We start from the raw sequence: 26,267 nt of genomic DNA on the forward strand, positions 1-26,267 counted from the left end.
AAAGAAAATCAGCTTCCAATTACTCTTGCAGTACTCAAGGGAGCTTGTCAATACGCTAGATAGGTTAGGCGGCTTTCACACTGCCACCGCACCGGTTGCTAGACACAAGATTAAGTGGTGGTTGCGATTGTAGTAACTGTGAAACTATTTTAAAAAAATATTTTAACACAATCCTAGTATTTAAAAAATAAACTGGTTACTTTTGTACATAGGTAAAAAAAAATAATTTATTAATGAATTTCGATAAACCACTTTAGCTTAAGAATTTTATCCGTCAACCGGTTTTGAGGTTACTTCCACTTTACCTTTCTTTACCTTAACTTACCACTTTATCATTAAAATCCTGGGATGAAAAATGTTGTCAAAGAGATTTTTGAACATTTAGTATGTGGGCACAGCCTAAAAAGCCTATTTAAATTTATTTACATGTAAATGGGTAATATTTTCAATTAATAAATAAAATAAATAAAAAAGAAATAAACGAACAGTCCAGATTCTGAGAGTCAAATAAACTTGTTTTATTCCAGATAAGTCGTTTGCAAACCATGGCTACTACTTTAACCATCTAATTTATTTTGTAACAGAGCAATGAAAAAAATTCACCCAGTAATGTTTCATTGACTACCAAAAAGCATTTGATAATTATTCGCATCGAGCATCTCGCGGGAAAATTCTTGAAGTGTAAGGAATTCTTTTTAGATTTTAGTTATAAAAATGCTCCACGTAGACAGCAATTGTCATGTGAGAATTGTCAGCTCTTTAACTAATTGGTTCTGGTTCTCCATTGAAGTAAAACAAAGCTACATCCTTGTACCGCTTTTATTAATTTATTTGACGAATTTATGCAGTCCATTCTAACAATGGTAAATACAATTTCTGATAAAACAAACAAGCACTAATAAAATAAAATACCACTCAATAAAATTAAAACTAGGACAAAAAAAAAAAAAATTACTGCCTCAAGACAAGATCTGGTCTATCTTAGTGAATTCTTAAAACTATAAAGACTTACACCAAAAAAGTCCAGATCTTGTCTCGAGTTTACAATACGACACAATCGGGACATTGGTGCATGCAAGCCAAAGTTTGTGCTGTGTTGATCGAGGAACAACACATTATTATTTCGCGACCGGCGGATCAGAAAGTTGAATGCCACCTGTTCCAGTAACAATGGTGCATCAATTTAGCTATTCAACAAATTAAACATAAATATGTAGTCAATGTTATTTCTACGTTTTGTAGACTTGAGATTTTTAACATTGACTTCATTTCTCCGTAAGCGTAGTCTCCTTTCTCGAGGCCAATCATCCATGCTTCTTTTCTTAGCACTTTTTGAATTGATGTTTAAAACTTTATTTTAATGACCGAGGTAAAGAAGTAAACTTGCTCATAAAGATGTGTGACTTAGGGAATTCAAATGATGCAGTTTTTTTTAAAAAAAAATAGATGATCTTCTAAAATTTGTTGACATTCTGCAGAAAAACTCCGTTCGTCTGGGTTTGAAAATAATACCGAAAATACATAAAGTATGCGGTTACTTTACGGGTAGGTCAAATATTGAAGTAATATATTTTTTTCTTTTAGTGGCGACTCGATTGACACTCATCTGAAAACCCCCTTAGTCCTGATTGATTCCTTGGCGCGCACCCCTGACAGTATTAAACAGGGGAATATCTCAAGGATGCCATTTAGATCATTAAGTAAAGAGGAACCATTGTGAGAATTCTTAAGAAGATTTAAAAAAAGTTTGTTTCAAATAACGACTTCAGAGGATTAGAACGAAAGCTTAAATCTTGTCATAAAGTAAGGTGATTTCGGATCTACAATCTTCAATTCCTAACAAAGTTGAAGATAAGTTTGTTCTCATTTCTACAGTAAAATAAAAAGAATCTTCGATTCTTTATAACGGTTCTTTAATCGTTGTTTAAAAAAAAAAATACCTTTCCAACCAAAGAGTATAAAATCGCTAAGAAAAATAAAGAACGAATAACTACAAGCACAATTAGATATTTGATATTAACAGCAATAAAAAAAAGATGTGTAAGTTTTATTATTTTGTCTATAGACTAACAAGCACTTTCACTTAAGTAAACACATTCAAAAATGATAAATCATTTAACCCCTTACCGTATATGGACCCATATACGGCCCGAACTTTAAAATATTTTTATTAATTATTTCCAAATATTTTTGGTCAAACTGTATAAAATCAGAAGGCAGAACACATGATGAATACAACAAACCAATTCTACTATGACAATTTGTCTACAAATATTAACCTTTGCGGGCCCAAAGCGCGGGTTACCAAAATTCCCCCAGGTAGCATATTTTAAAAATAAATTTATCTTAATCATCATATTGATTTCAGTTTTTGCATAATTCTACCTTACAATGTAAATTTGCTAAAAAAACGATCCAGATATATTTGATACAACATTTTTTAAATTTAAAATGCAGTATATCTATTCCACTGTCTTCAAATGAATACCTTAATACTTCTTTGTTGATTTAATGTGTACCTTTGACTTACTAATATCTGTATTTTTAACCTAGCCGGACCAAACCGGAGGGATTTAAATTCCCCATAGACCGATTTAAATTCGATAACTCGAGTATTATTAAAGCTTTTTGCCTAAATTTTTTGTAATCGTAAAAATAACAGAAAGAAGTATTTTCCAGTTTTTGTTTTTAAATTTTCAAATCGGTCAATATTAAAACAAAAAAATCTTAAATAATACAAGAGTTGATTTCATTTTACATACATTAGCATTAAGCAAACTAACAAAAATTAATAAAATACACAAATGAGTAAAATACGTGTACGTGTAAACATGAATAAATTATTGCACGATCATTAACACCAAATTTTTATTTTCGTAACTCTCAATACAAGTAGAGGTGGGGTCGTTTGGTCCCTCCGTTCGGATCATATGTAATTTTTGAATTCTTTGCGAGTTCACACTGTGTAACATTTACCGTTTCGCGAATGTGGCGTGGACCACATGGGTTCCGAAAGTTATGGTGTATTGTCGTAGAAAACAGGCAGTTGGCGTCGATAAAAAAATAAAATTCACATTGTACCTATATGTGCAATAAAAATCTTTAATTTAAAATAAAGTCTTTTTTCCGTCCAACATTACACCATTTTACATTATTTTTATTTGTTATATTTTTTTACAAGATGCATTTTATAAAAATACATTTTTTTTTTCTAATTTAAAGTGTCTTTATAACTGGTGGGAAATAATGCACTTTTGTTCTCACTTTTGTTCACTGCAATAAATTTAAAAAAAATTAAATGGATATCCATATATTTGTTATTAATACTTGAATGCGTTTTTTTTTTCTTTCATATTCTTCTTTATTCACTTTTATTTGCTACTTTATTGTAAAATAAACTTCAGTCTTCATATTCATATATGTAAAACATGTAAAAGTCTAGAAGGCGTTCATATTTGTTTTGTTTTTCTTCGTGCAAACAGCAAACATTACAATTCATGGTCCTACAGTTAAATAATTGTTGATATTTTGGTCAGTTTTCCCGTGCGTTTTTTACTGTTTGGGCGCATATTTCCAGCCGTAACTACAAAAAACCGAATTTCGTACTTTTGTTTTACGTGCATTCTTACACACAAACTTCTCGTTGTATCGAAATATTTGGTCAGTATTGTTCAGCGTATCAGAGAGAGCAGCATAATGTCATAAATCATCCTCTCGCATGTTTTTGAAATTCGCAAAATTTTGTTACCAATCATTTTAACTCGTATTTTTTTTTCGCGTTTAGGTTTGGAAAGGTTAAGAAATACCGAAATTACCTTTTAAAATTATAAATAATTGAATCGTCATGTAGGTACCCATTTTTCCAAATAACAACAGTCGAAGAGTACAAAGGGGAGTATAAAAAAGATTTCAATTACATTTTTAACCTGTCGTTGGCAAAAAAATTCAAAAGGCGCTTCACAATGTGGAAGTTCCAAATTAATAGCGATCGATTTCCACCGCGTACAAAATGTTCCTTAGAATTCCACAAAGTTCCACGGGAAAGCATTCGAGCAAGGAAGAATTAAGTTATTACGTAAATCTTCCCTATCATTGAGGCTTGGAGGAAAAATTCGTATGTCGGTAAATCAAAGTTACATATTGCCTCGGTAAATTACATCGTCGCCATTTTAGTAATTCCTTTGTGCCTGCAAGGCTTAATTTATTTGGTAGGGGAAAATTTTATGTAATGTCGATGGACGATTTCATCTTGAATATAATAATTTTGTTTTGTTGGCATTAAGACGCGGTCGTTTAGTTTGAGATGGTTGACAATTACATGTCAGACCTTGCACTAATGCAGTAATCTATGGACTACTGGGATATGATTATGATGGTGATGTAATAAGATAACTACATTTTTATAATAATAATATGTAATTATATCAATTTTCATATCTCCCTCTCCTTAATGGCACGACAGCCCGTATTAAGCCATAACCTCCATTTATTTTTCCCTCTTTTTTTCTTATATGAGTTACAAAATACAGTGCTTGGTACACTTCGGGGAATGCAGCAAGTGGTGAAATATAATAAAAATATCATACGCATTATAGAAAGATTATAATTATTTTCTTATGTTTGCTTACTGCTAGCAACTTTCGTTAAAATGCTGGATAAAAGCTTCTTCTAAACCCTTCCAACATGTTCAATCCTGGACTATCTGCTGCCGTATACAACCGTGCTGGACAATATCATCTGTCCACCTTTTTCATAGTCATCCAACACTTCTTTTATTCTTCCAAGGCCTCCACATCAGGATTCTGGGCGACCGCCCGACACTGTCATGTCTCGCCACATGTCCCGCCCACTGCCATTTTAGATGTGCTGTTTTTTCGGCGTCTAATTTCCACATTCCTAATTTTATCACAAAAACGACGCCCAACGTTTGTCTGTATATTGCTTTCTGAACGCACTTAAACTTTTGTAAGTTTCTGACTGTAAGGGACATAGTTTTTAGGCAAGATACACGAGTCATAGACTCTAGCTTTCACGTTTATAGGCACCCCCTGGTTTTCAAGTATACATTTTAACTAGACGAAGTCAGCTCAGTTTAATCTTATTCTTGTATAATATACCCCTTTTTTCCTACTTTATTTGGTGTCCATATATATATATATTCGTCGACTAGCTTAATTATTTTATTGTCAATATCAACTCTGTCATGGGTTGGACTCAGATGTTTTGGTTTTTCCTACAATCATTTCCAAACCAATAATTTAGGTCCAATGTTAGAGTGGCGGCCTCCGTGGTGTAGTGGTCAAGACGCTTGACTCACACACGAAAGGTTCCGGGTTCGATTCCCGGTGAGAACACAAAAATTAAAATGTGATTTTTCTCAAGCCTGGGTGCTCTGTGATGTAATTCACCACTGTAATTAGGCCTCCTGGCCTGTTGTGGTGCAAAAAAAAAAAATGTAAAATGTAAAAAAAAAGTATTATCTTAAAACAATAAAATTCTTTAAAAAAAGGCAAAATATAACAGAAATTTATTTTTATGTTATAGTTAAGACAAATTTCACAATAGAAACAATTTTAAAATTTGAATCCATGTAATTACTTTGTATTTTTTGTTAATGGAATGTGGCAGATACTTATTAATTTATACTCGTTTCACGTTATTTAGTTACCTAACAATATTTAACATCATCTGTTAGTACACAAACAAACATAATTTTAAGATTGCTTTACTTTGTTTTACCGCCCAACCACAACGAAGCCGATAAATTATTAATTAAATTATTAAATTTGTAGCATGGAGTTTCCGATACTAAATAAATAATGTTGGATCAGGACATCATAAAAGCCAAGGCGTAACCTTTCACTTCAGTTAGCTCAGTAAACTTTTAGCCTGATATCCAGTCGAGTTAGTGACCACAAGACTGCGATAGACGCTCAAGTTTCAAACACTTCCCTGTTTAGGCAGCCGAAACTTAAATTGAACGCTACTACCATATCACTCTAGAACAGGGATGTCTCAAATCATTTTATTGGTCGAAAACATGTTACATGTTACGCAATAAATTTAATAATTATATCTTTTATATTACTTAACAAACTCTTCGCATACATTTCAACACAGATAGAGAACCTCTTTGAAAAAAAAAAAAAATATGTAAGTTAGGGCAATAAAAAAGTTAGTTTTTTTATCAAAAGTATGTATTTACTATTAGTAAAATAAAATATACAAAAGTATACTTGTGCAAAAAAATAATATAAAAAAAAATCAACTTTATATGTTGATTTCTATTTAAAAAAAGAAGACTGAAGGGTTTTCGAACATAGTCAGAATGGTTATTGTTGTGTGATTTGTTACAAGTCATAATATCGTTTAAACCGATATTTTGTTCATATATTGATTTACAATATTTTGAGTTTGTCAATATTTTTTTAGACGTGGACTGGATTCAACTCTCTGGGGAGCTGTTAATATTAATATATAACAACAGAGATGAAGAACCACTTAACAGAAGGTAATATAGAAGTCTTCGCATCTACAGGGCTTATCACCTGTCATTAGCTGGTTTAAGTGGCCACTTTACACATTGTGTAACATTCACCATTCTGCTCATATTTGAACATCTATATTCCTCAAATCTTTCATCTGTTGATGTTTGTGAAGTTAAAGGGCTGAAACCTTTATTAATGCGGGTGAGATTTATCAAATTTAATTATTTCACCTACATACTAGGCAAAAAAAATGTTGGCGTTGCCTAGTACGTAGGTAAAATAATTCAATTAGAATAATTGGGTTTGTGGTCCCATGGTGGATTTGACCCTAATTCGATTCCCATTTTCTTATTTTGAGTTATTTAAAACTCGTTAAAAATGGTCTCAAAATTAAATTATAGACAGGCGCCGTGGCGTTGTTGGTTAGACGGCCAACTGTGAAACTGGCGTCGCGGGTTCGATTCCCGCCAGTTGCAAGAAAAAAATCCAAGAAAGATTTTTTCTCAATTGGTCTGGGTGTTGTGTATTTTTTATTACCTCCTTCCATATCCCCTCTATCCCACCTGCTGACAAGTCTCAAAATAGAGGCTTAGCGGGTTATTCCTTTAATAAAAAAATAAAATAAAAAAAATGAATTCAGGTGAATCATACAAACGCAAAAATTTCTTAAAAAATAAAATAAAAAACAAAAATGTCTTTAATTTGACATCCCTGCTAAGGTTTTCTCGGTTTATTTAGATAACTTCTCGATAGAGAAGATATTTATTTACAATATGAAGTCTACCTGGGAGAAATCAAATATTTTGAAAGTTATTTCATTACGAAAGTGGTAGAAATATTGATACCGCAGAGGTGATTCAGGGAGCATGGTTTACTTGGATGTCAATTGAATAGATTTTCGACACAAATATTTAATTAAGGCGAGCCGGGTTCAATATTTAAGGCAAAATCTTATAGCACATACATACAATTTTTTGCTATTTAGAAGTTGTCGTTTTTAGGACCGTAGGCCTGATTATTCAAATTAAACAAAAAGTAAAATATGATTTCCCTTTTTCGTATTTTTAATTACTATTTTTAACTGTAAATCTGATAGCAAATTAAACTTTTTAACGCATTTTAAAATTTCAGCTAAATTATCGATCTTATTTATTTATTATAAATATACGGCCTAAGCCAATTTCAACAGGTACACGAAGAAACATAAATTCAAGAAATTCAAACAAAAATAACATAAAACTATTTAGCAAAGACAAACAAGAGCAAAACAATTATTGTATACAATATATTCAAAAAAACGAAAGACCAAAAACTTTGAGCTAAACCATGCCAATCCAACTTCGTCCCACACTGTTTAGTCGCGAAGAGATCTACGGAAAGCCAGAAGATCTACCCCAGAAAGTTCCAAGTCGTGATGATTAAATAATGTTGATTCATGTATATATCGTAACAAAAGCAGCACTGTTACATTGCCAAAAGGATTAATAACATTTTCTGGAATTGTAGAAATGTGTTAGTGTTGTAAAAATAAAGAAAGTGTTGACTTTGCTCTTGCATAAGATTGGTCATGAGTAGTCTGAGAGATGTATGCCGTGGATTGGAAATTTATACTACCGTCAGATATATTAAATAAATTAAATAAAGTAAACCTGCATTAGTTATGCTAATTTGTGTATCAGGTTTTTTTAGTATACGTACAAATCAATTCGAATTAACATCTAATAACCTTGCTTAGAAAGGGGTATTACATACATTATTATTTCATTTGAATTATTTATTGACAATTGTTGATAAAATTCCATTGTAATGATGTAATAACTTAAATATACATATAAGTTATTAATTTAAAAAATACTTGGTACACTTCCACTTATTTATTTTGACCAATTAGCGCTTTCACCCTCTAATGGGTATCTTCAGACACCCTCTAATGGGCATTTTCAGACTGGAGGTCTGAAGATGTCCATTTTTAAGCAGTGCACATGCTTAAGTAGTTAATAGATATGTAAATAGAAGTATTTTAATTTTAAATAAACTATTTGTAAGAAATATCACGAATCAAAATTAAATACAAACACTGCAAAGCTGTTTCAAAATTTTGTTCGCCGAAAGTTTTTTTGGATCTCATCCAACGTGCCTTATTTCTTTTCAGATGAAAGAGAGGCAAAAAGACCAGTCCTCGTATACATCCACGGAGAGTCTTTTGAGTGGAATTCCGGAAACCCTTACGATGGATCAGTATTGGCCAGTTACTCAGATATGGTGGTGATCACCATCAACTATAGACTGGGACTTTTTGGTAAGTGAATATTGTAAAATAAAACTTGACACACTTTTGAGTATGGGCGTATTGGGAAAATTCTTTAAATATTTCTGATACGAGTACCTTAAAAGTTCCACAGAAAAAAATCATTAAAATAATACTTCATAAACCATCCTTGTTCTCAACTACCGAACTATTAAAATCAATTAATGTTTTAAGAGTGGAGGATATCTACGGAAAGTGTTGTATGCTCCAGGTGCATAAGGAGAGCCTCCAATCAGACCGTATTTATTTATTTATTAATGAAATCTTAAAAATAAAAGTCTTTATATCAAACAAGGAACACATTAACAATTTTAAAAAGTAAGACCAATTACAGATTTCACACTAATGAATGCAGGAGGAGAGGGGAAAAATTATTTTATTCTAAAAAAGTGAAAATAAAAATATTACATAAAAAGTTCATAAAAAGGAGAAGACATTGTAAAGCTACTCTACTTTCCTCCCTCTCTCTCTGCTTCTATGAACATTTCAATTTAATTGTAAAAAAAATCACAACTAACAATAAATTATTCGATGCAGGTAGTAGATGTAGGCAAGTATAAATTAAGAGTTGAAATCAAATGATTAAAATTAAATGTAAAAGTTAAAATTAAAATGAAAAATTTAAATTAAAAGTTTAAATTAAAAGTTAAAATTAACAATTAAAATTAAAAAGTTAAAATTGAAAGACAAAATTAAGAATCAAATTAAAAGTTAAAAGTCAAGCAGGAGATAAATTTAAAATGTCTTTAACTGATCTATTACGGGAAGGTTAAGAACAGGATACCTTGCTCTACAGAGAACTAAAACTACCCCAGCCAAAAATCATTATATTTACATAGGACGGAAGCTTTTCAATAATTTACCACAAAATCTACGTCAAGAAATAAATTACGGAAAATTTAAGGATAAATTAAAGAATAGCTTCTTGACATAATTAACATTTACTGTATTTTGAAAATGGAGATGTATGTTTAATATGTGCCTGTGTTTATAAATTGAGTGTTTTTATTTAATATTTTTTAGTGTTGTATTTTCTCAATTTTTTTTAATTGTTTAATTTTTTGTTTATTTTATTATTATTTTGTTTTGCATTTTTTGTTTCTTTTTTATGTTATTTTGTAAACTTGCCAAACACAAGAACCAGACTCTTTTTTGGCAAGTTCAACCTTACGTGTCCCATTTTTTTACTGAATGTATTAATTGTTTATTTATGCTAATAAAGGTTTTTAATTTTAAAAAATTAAAAAAAAAAAAATCCCATACGTATTTGGGTTTGTGTCATTGTTAGTTTTGTCTGTATTACTACGTTCTTTTTTTTCCGAAACGGGATCTGGAGCGTACGATCGTGGTCTTAATTTCGAAGTAACACTGTATTCCTTCACTGTCATGCTGAGAAATTAATAAAAAGTGATTGTAATGACCCTGTGTATTTGATTGATCACAAATTGATATTACTGCAGTGAGGGGTACAATGAAAGCTTTTAAAGCTTCTCTCTTTTGTTATTTTTGGGGTTTGATTGTGAGGAAATATGAAATTTTCGCTTTATTTGTTTTTAAAAACTGATAGTGAATATGCGAAAATGAAGAAAAAAACTAGTCTCACAGCAGTTTTGGGAAAGAGTTGGGGAGGTGAATTTCATTGTAAACTTTTGAGTATGTCCAAATGTTTGTGGATACTCTGGATTTGCTCCCTAATAAGATCTATTTTTTTTTGCGACGGAGGGAATTTGCACGAGGGAATATGGAAGTCATGTCATCTACAGGGCTTATAACTTGTCATTCACCTGGCTTAATTATTTCAGCCAGATGAATCTCACCCACATCAATAAAGGTTTCAGATATTTTACTTCACAAAAGCCAACAGATGGAAGTATATGTTTATTTATTTATTTATTTATTTACGGACAAAGTCCATTATAAACATTACAATTAAAAGAAATTTTTACAAAGGAATAAAAAAATATAAGGAACAGAAATAAGCAGCAAAGACAGATGATAGATTTTTTAGATTAAGTAAAAAGCATAGGCTAACTATACAGATTCTTTAGCTGATTTGTAAAGAAAGACATCCTTACACCATAATAATCAAGATCTTGATGATCGTTCACCCGCCTGATCATTCTGGGCAAAGGCGACTGTGCACCATAATTGGTCCTGTAGTGACCGAGGAAAAGCATTTCATTATTTCTTAGTCTACGGGTGGGAACGTTAAAAAGAATCTTTTGCAAAATTTCAGGGGCATCAATGAGACAGTTCATAATTTTATACATGCAGATTATATCTGCAATGCATCTGCGTTTTTCAAGACTTGATATGCTTAAAAACCTCTCCATATCAGAATATGAATAGTCTCCTCTTTCCAATCCCATCTTCCATGCAATTTTTCCTATAAAACGATGTTGAACTGATTCAAGGCGCTTGATATGAACAGCATAATGAGGGGACCAGATTACAGATGCATATTCAAGAATAGGGCGAACTAAAGAGCAATAAAGTGTTTAAGCATAGGCAGAATAGTGAATGTTATACAGTTGTCAAGTGGTCACTTAAACCAGCCAATGACAGATCATAATCCCTGAAAATGCATAGACATCTAGATTTCCTTCTAAAAATATTTTTTCTCTGCGTTGCAAAAAATTTAGGTCTAAAACCTTTTAATTTATTGAACTTTACGGATTTTTACTTGTGAAACATGATATTTTTTAGGTATCAATACTTACGATAATTTACTGGTGTTTTTTTAGTATGTGCATACGTGCAGTGCTTTAGTGCTTTGCAAAGTAAAAATATGGATAGTCAAAATGTGTGAAACAAAAAAACATAAGTACAACATGTTATTCAATACTAGCGCAAAAAGATCTAACGAGATTGACTCTAGAGGAGGATGATTTCTTGTGTTGTCATCTTACGTCAATCGTCACTGTAAATTTCTATGAAAAATACCAGATCTGGTTAAACCGTGGCTTAAGCGAGAAAGACTGTTGTCAGACTGTTGTGAGAAAGACTGTAGCAGTAAATCATACTTTAGACGGAGAAGACAATATATACGTATAATCCGCGCAGTGCAGTGCGTATGCGTAGATATGAAGTTCGCTTGTATCGTCACTTTGAACATGTGTCTTGACAGAGTTGGTAATAATTTAAGCCATTTTAGGCCTTACTCATAAACGTGGTATAAAGTTTTGGCAAAGCATAGTGATATAATACGGATAGGAACACCATCCATACTTAAGTGGTAAAATAATATTCCCATCCTTATACCAACACTACGCCTAGGCGTATCTTTATACCAGGTTTATAAGTAAGGCTCTTAGTTTCGTACAATAGTGTGTGTATAAAACAGTAAGCGAAAAAAAAACAACGACTGATTCTGCGTTCTAATTTGGTGCCGATGCGCAGGCACTTAAACCGGCCAATGGCAGGTCATAAGACCTGTATAGTATATGCCTAAACTGGCAAATTCTTTTTTTTTTTTAATATTCTCCATTATAAGTGTTATATATCAAGCTCAACTATTTTTTAAGGGGTGAAATTCAATCCTAGTCTACAAACATTTGGACAAACTTAAAATATAACAATTAAGTCAGCACTTGGAACAATCACCGTGTACATTGTTGTAAGTAAGCGATTTGCTGATGAATGTCGATAAATCGAATGCGATGGTTTTTGAATAAAAAGAAAGTATGACTAAATGTGAAATCAGCAATAATAGAGTTATACTAAAAAAAGTCGAGGAATCTGTGTATCTGGGAAGTATGTTTACTAGGGATGAAATGACTGAGAACGATATTGAAAGGAGGGTGAGTGCCGGGAACAGAGTGAACGGTGCACTTAACTCAACCTTGAAGTATGGACTTCGAAAAACAGGGATAAAAGTAGACTGAATGCTGCCGAAATGCGATATCTCAGGCAAATGTGTGGTAAAACTATACGATATGTGTGGTGTGGTAAAACTGTACGATAGATGCACAAATGTCGAGATCTATACATTATGTAAGGCTGAGATAAGCAATATCGTCAAAATCAAGAAAGGAGCCCTGCACTAGTTTGGACACGTAGAGCGAATGAACAGCGAAAGAACGGCAAAAAAAATTACAATGCGAGTGATGTGGCTTTTTATACTCCCTACCTACCCTTACGGGGAAACGGCGTGATAGTTTGTTGTTGTTTTTGTGTTGAAGAACATTTAAGAGAATGTAATTTAGAACTCTAGGCATCTACAGGACTTATGACCTTTGTATAATGTATTCACAAATTTCGAGTATTGTCTAGTTATTGTGTTTGGTGTCACAGGAGGTATTTAATATTTTTTTATGTATATATTTATGATACAATTAAGAATTAAAATAGTTATACAATTGACGTGGACAATTCACATCAATAATAAAATTAGCAAAATAGCAACATTATCGAGTCTTTTTTTTTTTAATTCTAAATAATTTGTTCCAAAAACGGAAAAAAATGTAATGTATGAAGTTTTAGTAAAATCTAAAATATATAATATGCAGCAACTATGAGGAACAAGAAACCAAAATGATATCAACAGACTACAATGACAGCAAAATTAAATATTGAAGATGGTATATTTGACTAAGAAATTCATTGAAAAAAAAATTCGTCAACTAGTATCTTATACATTTTTCATAAATACGTCAAAACTCTAAAATTTGAAAAGAAAATGTAATAATTGAGAGATTACGAGAATATCAAAAAAATATCACATACAACATTCTAAAACAAGACAAGGGCAGGGCGATCGATACTAATAAACCAGGAACTGAAATTATACAATATACCATAGTAACAGGCAAAACTAAACTTGAGAAAAGAAAAAAATATATCAGCAACAACAGAGTATAATTTAAAAGTGAAAAATAATTTTGTTAAAATTAATGCTATAATCCGTAAGGGTTCATAAATAATTTCAAATAAATGAATGAAATAAAATAAAAAATTGAAACAAAATTGGATTTTCAAAGTATATATCTTGATTCTCCTGTAAAATATTGTTTTTGTCAGTTACGATGTTTTGGCGATCGTGGTTTGAGTAAATAAACGTTATTTGAAAGACACGTATTTTTACTATCCAGGTTTTCTGAACGCTAACCCAACGCCACACCTAAAGGCCAGAGTAGCCAACTACGGGCTGATGGACCAGATAGCTGCCTTACATTGGGTCCAGCAGAATATAGGGCTGTTTGGGGGAGATCCATCCAGCGTCACACTTCTTGGACATGGATCAGGTGCGGCTTGCATCAACTTCCTGATGATTTCACCAACTGTTATGCCAGGTAAGATTCAAATTCTTTTTACGATTTTTAAACGCGTAAATATATATTGGATTAGTTTTTTAATAACTTTATAATATAAATTATTAGGAGGTTTTCTTGATATTAGGTTCGGGTCTCATATAAATTCTATTGTTGAAAAAGCTAACCAAATGCTGGGCTTCATTTTAAGAATTTCCAAACACTTTAAAAAACCAAATACATTAAAAACTTTATACAACACTTTTGTACGCAGTAATTTGGAGTTTGCATCCGTTGTGTGGAGCCCACAATACACAACAAACATAGAAAGGTTTGAAAATGTTCAACGAAATTTTTTAAATACCTAGATTATTAAAAACAATAAAACGCTTTGTACTTACAGCCAATCTGCCAAACAAAATTGATTTTTTCCCCTTGAAAATAGACGCACTGTATCTGAATTATGCTATTTACATAAATTATTAGATAATAAAGTAGACTCTTCTAACCTACTCTTCAAAATTAATCTTAATGTCCCGTTTCACGTGACAAGAAATAAGTATTTATTTCATCTGCCAGTCTGTAGTACCTAACAATGCACAACACTCTTTCCTTTTTCTTTCTTGGTCTAACTATAATGTTTTTTTATTCATCTATGAATATGTTTTACATGCCCCTTAATTTATTTAAAAATAAATTAAGACTTATTATTTCTGTCTGCAATACAATCCCACTTACTATTTAATGATGCTCACACTTACACACACCTGAATACTTACTCCCATACTAATACACATAAACACACATCTACACTTACAAACATACAAATACACATAAACGCATCCTTTTGTTGTAACACAATTCAATAATATGTATGATTTTTTTTAGAAACTTCGCTGGTCTGTCTTTAAACAGTATTTTTTTATTTTTTTATTATATCATAGTCGACTGTTTGTTTCTTTAAAATGAATAAATTAATAATAAATAATAACTATATATTTATTGATATGTATTTATTTATTTCATTCCTGCCATTTACATATATGTGGTATAAAGAGTGCTTAAAAATAAAAATATAAAGAAATCGAGTATGAAATATTAATATACTCGTACTGTCGTACTATCGTACTCGTACATCCATACTACTTTTCTTAGAGAACGATGTTGCACCGATTCGATATGATTTATTCGGCCTGCATAGGAGGGTGACCAGATCACGGGGGTATCTAAAAGAGGCGAACAAGAGTGCAATATAATGCTTTTACTGTGAACATATTAGTAAAGTCACCAGTGTTATTAGTAGCGTCACTCAAACGAAGAAGTGATAACCGAAACTAACGCGTATTTTAAGAGGTTCCCGAAATCGTAGTATTCAGATGGTATAAAAAAATTGGAATATCGTCTTACTAAGTGTGTCGAAGTAAAAAGATAAAAAGTTTTTTCCCCTCTTAGGTAGCTTCATTTTCAATCCGCCCTCGTAAGTTAACAGTACATGATAACTCCGAGGTCTTTAATAGAATTGACTTCAACTAAATTAATATTTTCGATTTTGTAATCAAAGGAAAATTATATCGAAATTACAGTATGAAGTTCTAGAAAATAAACGCCAACTCAATTTATTTAATTATTTATAAACAGCATTTCTGCTATTTACATATATGTGGGATAAAGAGTGCTTAAACATAAAAATGTATTAAAAAAATCGAGTATGAAATAATAATATACTCGTACTGTACACATTATTACTTATAATTTACTTGAAATACATATATATTTAAAAGAAATTATACAATAACAAAATACATTAATCAATCAAATTATAACTATTCCAACCCAATCTTCTGAAGATGATTTGCTCTTTTTGAAAAATATATGTTGGTCACTTTATTTTTTAAGTAAGGCAGAGATAAACTAAATATGTATATTAAAATACGATGCATATTCATTCCCAATATTCTGTAAACTTACAATAGGTGAGTTATATTGAGCTACCGTTCAAGAATTTTGACAATAAAATATTGTAGATGTTCTGCTTAATCTAGGTGGTACATAGAATGAAATTAATTTCAGTAGATCAGGGGCATCAAACATTGGTTTTATTATTTGATAAATATATAAATATAAATATATTGATGTATATATATAAATTAAAACATGTTCAAACGATACACCTATTATTATTGTCGTAATTAATTGCGATACTAAACACATCTTCTATGAAAAACCTAATGATCCAAATTACAACTTACGACGTATATTTATATCAATTTGAGCAAATATTATCATAAAATATCCACACATTTATCACACTTACTTCGCTGGAAAACCACCCTTCCCCAAACAGAATAATTACCCTAACGAGATATTATAATAATGCAACATTTATGGGGCGTTATTAACCAAGCATCAAAACACCATAATATTCTCATATTCCCAAAACGCGTAGTTTAACGAAATTCTAATTGACTTTAATAGAACATTACCTAATTAATATAATATAGATACAAACATTCAATTCACATTATCCGAATCCCTTTCATTTATTTAATATAATTTGAACCTTTTGGCGCATTTTAGACAATCGTATGAGTCCACGAGGCACGACAAAATTATAAAGGGTGGATTGATTTTTATCATCATTATCATTCCCTTACCAGATATTATGGTCCGAGTTTATTGATTTAACACCAATTGCAGCGTAACTTGATAGTTTTCATAACATGAAGGTTAGATGATTAGTCTTACGCTCTAGGTGACTGTCCAAGGACTATAAAACATTTTAATGTAATAACACCCTTTTAAAATAATGTTTTAAGGTCAATCATTTCGGAAATTAAATTCATAAGCTTTTGCCTGGTAGGCAAGCGCTCTAACCAATTATACGCGAGGCAAAAAACCGTGATTCCACTATTTTTTTATATTTTTATTTTAATTTTTATTGAGTAAGGAATAACTTAATAAAAAAATCGAGTGAAGATAAGTCCGTTTCGTAATGTAGTGATTGGCTCGTTCGTTTTCAATGCTTGAGGTCCCGGATGCGACTCCTTGAAGGGTCTTGATGGAATATTTATTTTATAGACCACTTCATTCTGAAGCGTGAGACTAATCATAACCGTAATCAAAACCTCGATAGCCATTGGTGGACCATAGCTGTATCCAGAAGACTCCTTTACTCTTGTTGGTCTGCTGCCTTTTTGCCTCCTGTTCCGCACTTCACGTTGTCGTATCCACACTGATTCAGTCCATCTATCGCGTTTTGGGCCAAACTGGTCATCGTCGTCCTTGTGCAACAGATAGACTGAGGCGTTTAATGGGGTTTTTAATGTCCATTCTAATTTTATGGCCAAGCCACCTCAAGCGCTTTACCTTGATAGAGATGCTCACATTGAGCGCTTTGTAGATTTATATAGCTCCCTATTGTAGCGACGACGCCAATGGTTGTTTTCTTTATCAAAGCCATAGATATTTCTGAAGATTTTTCTTTCAAAAACTGTAATGGTTATCTCAATATTACTTGTCGTAACTCAGATTTTGGAGGCACAAATGAGGGTTGGTTTGATCAACGTTTTGTACAGTATTGTTTTAGTATTTTTTCATATGAGTTTGGACTTGCTTTTTGGTTTAATTATTTTCAAAGCGCGTAGTGAAAACGGTTTTATTCTCTTCTTAATTTCCTTCTGTGTATTATTGTCACTGGCAACTGTGAAACCTAGGTATGTTAACGAGTTTTTCACCTTGAATTTGTATTTTCCCGCTAAGAAGGTGTAGGGGATTTTGCCTATGGTTTGGGAGCCAATCATCAATTTTTTTTCCTCATAAACGATGAGTCTCATTTTCCATGCACTTAGTTCAAGCGCTATGAACGCTTCGTGGTTGGCTTGGAGAAATTTGTATTGAATAAGAAACTTATCCAAGGCTGTATTGAATAAAAAACAAGCTATGCCATGACATGATCAATTTATTTTAGTGAAACAGGTGGTACAAGTACCTGTTATTACCATATGCATTACTGTATGGTAATGAAGAATTGATGATGATGATTTTTATCTTGTAATGTCTACTTAACTTTATTCTCCAGGAATTAAACCTAAGCGTTTGAGCCTTTAAAAAAATAGTATTATAAACATCTAACTACTTTATTTGCGCTGTGACGTGTTAATTTTTACGACCACTAAGCTTTAAGTAATTTAATTATACGGAAATAAATACCTGAAAAATTTAATGAATGTTCTTATTATCTGAAATAGGCAGATAAATAAATTATTTGGTCAAAATCTATCTCTGGTAATTTAAATTGTAGATTTGAGCAAATGTTAATTAACGATTAATGTCCGTATGACCAGATTGTGTAAGCTCATCACGTGTACTTTTAAGGGCTGTTAACGTCGTCAAAGGGACCAATAACAGTAGTAGTTAAAAGCGATTACAGATCAAGAACATAATTTACATCGTTTTACATATTCTTAATTTATACGTTAAAACAAAAATAATATTTTTTTTAATGTTTAAAAATATGTATTCTTACTGAGATCCCTGTGCTGGTTTTAACTTTACACAATAAATTTCTAGCTTGTCAGGATGACAGAAAAACTTATTATTGTACTGATTTTTGATTCATTTTATTTAATTGAAATAAATGGCACTTAGTGTTTTTTACACATTAGTTGCATGTATAATAAAAAACATATATGTATGTTAGTAAAATTATAATTAAATTCAAATAGTAATTAGAACAAATTAAGACCAAACAGTTATTTACAAATCAAGAAATAAAAAAAATAAAGATACACAGTCAAAAAATTATATTACCAGTTATAAAAATATTGATACGAAAAAAATATTTGGTAATAGAAATATTATAAACATTTGAAAAAAAATCCAAGAAAGCAAAACATATCGTTAACGAAATTAAAACAATTTTAAATAACACCTAACGGTAAAAAATAAATATTGTATTTATTAGTTATAACTACTATTTAGGTAACTAGTATAAAAATACATGCTGATATATAAAATTGATGAAGAGAAATGTTTTGTACTTATAAATAAAATCAAAAAAAGAAAAGAAAAAAAAGAGAAAAAAACATTAATAAAGAAATTTTAACAATTTTGAAGAATACTAAATAAAAAAAATGGTGTCTAGAACTATTCGGTAGTAGCTTCTCCTACCCATGAAATACAGGGGAAGGGCTAAAGGGCCGTATGCACTAAACTTAACATGCAATGAGTCACCAGCGTCTTTTTACTTATTTCCGAGAGCGTGAAATCTATTGATGACTGCATTTTTACCATATGAAGTCGAAGTATTGTTGCTACAGTATTGGTAGGTTTGCCAAGTTGTCCTTTTTGGTACATTAATTAGTGATAAAATTGCAGTTATATCAAACATAGAATGAATTATTTCATATAAATTAAGCAAGTGGTTTATAATTCTTCTATCGCTTAATCTTAATAAATTTAAAATATACAATAAACAATGAAGCTTAAGCTGGGTTCAGGTAGACTTTAAATTAAGTTAAACAAGGCACCACTTTCTAAATTTATGAAAATGACTTGTTTTTTTCTGGTTTTATTGAAAACCACCATCTTTAACAATGGTGAAAAAAAATGTTTAACAAAAAAATAGAACACAAATATATTCTAGCATATTTTACTATCGAGTATAAAATTTTCTTCAAAATAAAAAATAAAAAAGTAGATACTAACCTCTTCAATAATTTACAAAAAATGCAATATTGAAAACACTCAGACATTGGGACATATTTAAACTGCCTTTTTTAAAAAGTAATTCTACATTTTACACACCTATGGCCCACATGTTTCGGGAATAAAAAAAAACATTCCATTTTTTATGATACTCTCCCAAGTTTTGCGAATCATGGATAATAAGTACACTGTATAAGAAATAAAAAAATAAAAACAACAAAAGTAATTCTATTTATTTTGTGTGATTCTATAATTGAATGTGTACCTTATGATCTAAAATAAACGGCAATTAAAAAAAAAAGGCAAAATTTTAGTTTTCAATCAATTTCTGTATTATTCATTTCAAATACCTGCCATTTGCAACTATACATTGATGCCGAAATCTAATCCAATTGTCTATACACTTTTTATAGACTTGCAAAGGTATGGCCTTGAGTTCTCGCAGCGAATTCTCTTTTATGGCATCAATCTTCTCAAAACGCGTTCCTCTTAATGGCAATTTTACTCTTGGGAAAAGAAAAAAGTCGGACCTGGTCTGGAGAATACGGAGCTTGGCTTAGGCCTTACGCTTACGCTCAAAGCAAAATTTAATGTTTTTGGAACGATGGGGCAGCGACGCGTTTGATGCCCGAAACATTGGTCAAAATATGACCTGTTGATCTATGTGAGATGCTTAATAACACAACAAGCTTTGGAATTGGTATACATTGATTTTTCAACACCATTTGCTTTGCCGATTCGATGTTTTCTTCGATAACTGATGTTGTTGGACGTCCAGTATGTTCATCATCATCTCAGCATTCACGAACGTCTTTGAACCTCTTATACCATTTATATACCCGTGTTTTTGAGATACACGATCCTTCAAAGATTTAATTCAACATTTTAAATGGTTCAACACACAAAATGTCATTTGCAACACAAAATTTGAGGCGCGCTGGTTGTTCCAATTTTTTTATCCATTGTAAAAATCGTGGCACAGCAATTTTTCGACTCACTCAAACAGGCGCTGACAGAGTACTGAACATCCGATCGCCGTCAAACTTTTATAGATTGTCAAAAACAGTACTGCTAACATGACTAAAAAAAAATACCGATTGCTACAGCGCGGGCATTTCAAATCAGAAATTTCCGTTTATTTTTGATTATATGTTATGTGCATGTGAAATTTTATCGACGAATACCTTTAAATTGTATGTGAAAACTTTGCTTTATAGAAATAGTACATATTTTGTGTATTTGTTGAATTACGTTATAAAATGAAAATAATAATAAATAAATAAAGTCAAATACGCCCATATCTATCATATCATATTCACGGTGAATCAACTTATGCTTTTTTTTTATTTAGGATAAGCAAATGCTAATTTAACAAATAAAATATTATAATTTGATAATATAAGGTTAAGTAATGCCCTTTAACAATATCTAACACTTTACCGTGTAATAAATAATGTCTTAGTAAAGTTGCGAAAAATCATACGATGTCATACGATAAAACGTCAAAAACAGACAAAAATGTAAAGTTATGCAAAGTGAAAGGTACAAAATACCATTGGCGGGTGATCCGTATAAGAGCTGTCATAAAACATTTAGCACATAAAAATCTTTAAATACGAAACTTGGTGTAAATGATCCCCAATAAAAATACGTTTTAAATAATTTTGTACTAACGTCTATAAATGAATCTTATTTTTGCTTTGACAGGGTCTACAAACATTTGGACAAACTCAAAATATTGTTGATAAATCTACCTGGTCCATAAAAAAGTAAAGATACTGAAAAAAATATTGTTTCAGGCGTTGCATAGTATGTAGGTGAAACAATTCAATAAGATAAATCTCACCCGTTTAAATAAATGTTGCAGCTCTTTAACTACACACATCAACATATTAGAGAAAAGAAGGCATATAAATGTTCAAGCATGAGCAGAATGGTGAATTTTTTTATGAAAGCGGCCACTTAAACCATCCAATGACAGATCATAAGCCCTGTAGATGTCCAGACTTTTATAATTCCTTCACTTAAGTGTTCTTCATCTCTAATTTAATATGTTTAAACTGACATAGGATTTATCCACTGATATTTACTCACATTACACTCTATTCACTATGATCTCATATAATAATATTAGATGAATAGCAAAAAACATGCTGTATAGACCGTAAAAATGACTCTTTAAAAATCTTGCTTTCAATGTTGATTATATGTAGTTTAATAATACAGGAATAATACTTATAATCTTTTAAATAACAATTGGTACACCATCAATTTTGACTACCCAACATAAAATTTCGTTTACAACCCTTGAAACTGATTGTGTTTCAAAACCTTTCGCACGTTCGATGAAACGAAAAATAATGTTAGAACGTATGTTTTCACATTCGATATATTCAATAACTGTATTGAAAATTTCAGTTTCTTGTCAATAGAGCTTTTCTCAAATACAGAATGACGCATACCTGTACATAAAGTAATAAAAAAATTGACGTTTCTTTGATTATCTACTGTTCGAAATAATTTTTTGTAGCAAATGGGGAATTTCCCAAGCAAAAAATGACCAGCACGTTCTAGCCGTACGTACTTCTTGTCAATCATCTTCATGTCATTTTTATAGATAACAGTAATTATTTTTAAAGTGCTGAGAGAAAAATATTGGAATATTTATTTATTCATGCTTTATTAAGTTAGTTCATAAACTTTTAAGCACAAATATAAATTATTATTAAAAATACATTTTTTTCTCAAAATTTCAAAAAAATGTATTTTTTCTAATTGATTTTTGATATTTCGATGCTTTCTATTTCTTTTATTCCTTCGGGTAACTTATTGTAAAGCCTTAATCTCTTATATAATGAGTTTTTAGACTGTTTTTCTTTTTTTATTGGTAATCTTATCTTCGTCTGATCTTATCTAATCTAATCTTATCGTTGGCCTCGTGGTGTAATAGTCAGCGCGTTTGCCTACCATTCAAGAGGTCTCGGGTTTGATCCCCGTCATGGTTGATATGAAATATTTATTTAAAAGGGTGTTTTTACACTAAAATATTTCATCGGGACTGGTACCTTAAGCTTAAGACTAATCATCTAACCTTCATGTTACAAAATGATCAAGATACGCTGCGATTGCTGAATCAACGCAGTGCCCTATGCACCATTAGGAGCGAAAAGGGGATGATGATTGTGATGAATCTTATCTTATTTTTATTCCTAATTTCATATGTATGTCATTGTAAATTATTTGTTGCTTTACTTGACTTTTTTTCTACATTAGAATACATATTTCTTTGTGTTAATCTTTATCACCTTATTTGGAAGAATTTCTTTTATTTTCATTTCCTCTTCATTACATAAAAAAACAATGGAAGAAAATATTTTTTTGTGTGGACGTATGATTACTTTGTAGAAAAGAACACTACTCTTTATATCAATAACATACATTTAATTTTTGGCACATATTGTTACATATTTTTTTACATATTGATACGCTCAACGTGTTTGAAATGTGAACTGGAGGAGAAATGCAAAGCATTCCGTGGTCTGCAAGACGCACCTGCTTTTTCTATTAGAGGTTGGCGACCATCACTTACAACTCCTTTCGATACAAGGTAATTCCAATGAGCATTGCTCTATCTGATATTCTAAACTACTGTCAAAGGTTATGTCATGATTGACATGAGTCATGATGTTCTTTTACGCCCCATACCCCGACCACCTTCAATCTTCCCTTGCACTATTAGCTGAAGCAAGGCATATTTTTCTTCACGGAAAATGTGGCCAAAGTATTCGGCCTCTCGTTTTTGGCCATGTGAAGGTTTCGATTTTCCAGGAACTACCAATAAGCTGTAAATCGCATTGTTCCTCCATTGCCATTCTCAAGAAAACGTCCTGCCTGAAGCCGCTGTCTCCCGACAGCCCGTAGTTTACCTGAGCCATCGATTAAAAAAATGATTTGGTGTTTTAGTTTTATTTCACACAAAGAATAGTGTTACCACCCAAATACAGAAAAAACCTTTTTAAATAAAAAATAAAAAACATGGCGTTTTTTGCAAAAAAAACATTATTTTATATGGCAGGCAAAACGCTCTCTACTCGCTTAGTCACGTTTTACAGAAAGACGCACCCTACCTTAGAGTAACTATAAGACTCATTGTTCCTTATGCCAAACTTAGGAAGATAACGTGGTACCCGTCACTTTGTTAATAAATAATTAATTACTTGATAGAGGATAGTTGCTTTTAGACCTAGTCAATAAGTAAGATCAGTAATTGATAGGTTTCCATCAATATATTAGTAAGATAGACAAGGTTAATACATCAGGATAGTCAAATTTATAGGTTGCAATACAAGTAATTCTATCTGATCATCATTGTCATTTTCTTATCCGCATCCAGGAGCGCATAAGGTACTGAATCGGAATTCCAAATGCAGCGAATATTGATCGTTTTTTTAACATGGAAGGTAAGATCATTAGTCAAACGCTCTTGTTTTCAATAGATAAATTATAAACTATTGTAATGTAAACTTATTCAAAATCAATATTAAACGTCCGTTCTCTCAGGAATCGGAACATATGACCTCAAACATGGTAGGCAAATGCGCAAACGCAAGACAAACTTATCTCCATTCGGTTTCAGGATTTTTACATGAGAGCAGCCATCGAGTTAATGACACTCGTCTAGGGTTTTGGTTCTATTCCAAACAAAAAACGGTATTCTTTATCCACCTGGATTCTGTTTTTTATTAAATAGTCATTATAAAATAAAATATTTACATCAGTAATATATTTTTTGATGCAATATTAGTTTTTTGCTTTCCTGAAACGATAGTTGTGTTCTTTAAAATGCATAAACGTTTTACTCGTAACGCATTTTTTTTTCATTCCCTTTCCGCACCTAATGGTGCATAGGGCACTGCATTGGCACTTCAATCTCAGCGTCTCTTGATTATTTTTGTTACGTAAAGTTAAGATGATCAGTCTTACGCTTCAGGTACCAGTCCAAGGACTATGAAATATTCTATTATAAAAACACTCTTTTGAATAAATATTTCATATCAACCATGTCGGGAATCGAATCCAAAACCTCTTGCATGGTAGGCAAACGCGCTTACCATTACACCACGAAGATGTAACGCTAATAACAAGGGTTTTCTTTTTTAACGTAGTTTTTTTTTATATTTGAAGCGTACAGAATAAAAATAATATATGTCAATTTTTATTTGTTAATCTCATAATTGCATCTGACGGCAGTTCATATGTATTTTTATTCTTAGAGGGGGGGGGGGGTCAGTGCTATTCAAGCTCCTGATTTCACTGCGACCTGTAAGGGTGTGTTGTGACGCAGTTCATATGAATACATTTCTGATTAATGTAATAGTTACATGCAAAACCTCGTTCAGGCTCGAAAAGTTTTGTTTATTATTTTATTTTATGTAGTTTATTTTTGTACTTCAACAAAAATTCAGCTTGTAGTAAATCCACATTAAAGGTATAAATTTCATTATTTAAGCGTACAAAATAAAAGAAAACACAATTATTTTTCCAAGTACTTTTACTTTTTTATTGAAATACGAGAATTAAAATTTGAATTAATATTACCCTAAAAAAATAGCAGAACCACCAGTGAATGACCACTACTTCCCCATTAAAAAAATATTCAGATTGAGTTACATCATAACATTATAAAACACCCTAACACATTAGAATATAGACATATTCAAAGAATTGCATAAGAAATAGCATAAAAAAAACACTTACCACACCTTTCTTTATAAAAACACTATCAATCTCAGAACAATAACGGGAAGACGCACTATTACCCTTTGACAACTCACAGTTCAAAACTGATAGTTTTGTTTCTTACCAAAAGATGTGTCCGTCTACTGCTTTTGTCATAGTTTCTAGTGTTAAAAGTTTTTTGACTGGACACATGTAGCAATTCTTATTATATTGTGTTTTATTAACCAATGGTCATTACTCGGGGGTGGTCATTTACTGGTGCTTTGACCCTACTTGAAAAAAAAACAATTTGTATATGTAAGTTGATATAATTCAACATCTTTAATTACATAATTTCAGAAAATATGATAATTAGATTTAAAATTATTTAAACAAAATAATTTATTTGAAGCAAAATTCATTTTCTATGGAACTTATTTAAAAATATATTCTGAACATAATTATTCATTTTGAATCGAAGGGAATACATTTTTAACGAATTATTTAATTATGTTTATTATCCATTTACAAGCCATCCTAATTGAATTTTCAATATAATTTCGTATAAAAAAAAATTAAAAACTTTAAAGGTATAAATTAAATTACTTTGTTTTGTGAACCACTTTTTTTTATTATCACAACCGACTAGTTTTGGTAACTACACGTTGCCCTCTCCAGGGTTATATAATAACTAAATATACATATGTAAAAGAACAGTGAACAGTGAATGTCGATGTTTTTTTATTTTTTTTATTTTTTATTCAGGAAACATACAGTACAGTTACAAAGTTTAATATT

The 26,267-nt window shown here is 31.2% G+C and overlaps 1 protein-coding gene across 1 annotated transcript in view; it reads left to right on the forward strand.

Moving 5' to 3' along the window:
- Positions 1-8,640: 8,640 nt before the first annotated feature.
- The window catches only part of LOC148271717 (neuroligin-1-like), a gene marked incomplete at both ends in the record, with an annotated part of 67,454 nt that continues 49,827 nt past the window's right edge, over positions 8,641-26,267 (forward strand). Inside the window, 2 exons of the mRNA XM_088241021.1 lie at positions 8,641-8,787; positions 13,887-14,087. Coding sequence (XP_088097147.1) covers positions 8,641-8,787; positions 13,887-14,087 — 348 coding nt within the window. The remainder of the gene's footprint in view (positions 8,788-13,886; positions 14,088-26,267) is intronic.

Source organism: Micrasema longulum, unplaced genomic scaffold, assembly GCF_059751315.1.
Source record: "Micrasema longulum isolate JH-2025_06_02 unplaced genomic scaffold, ASM5975131v1 h1tg002703l, whole genome shotgun sequence".
In the NCBI taxonomy this organism is placed as follows: domain Eukaryota; kingdom Metazoa; phylum Arthropoda; class Insecta; order Trichoptera; family Brachycentridae; genus Micrasema; species Micrasema longulum.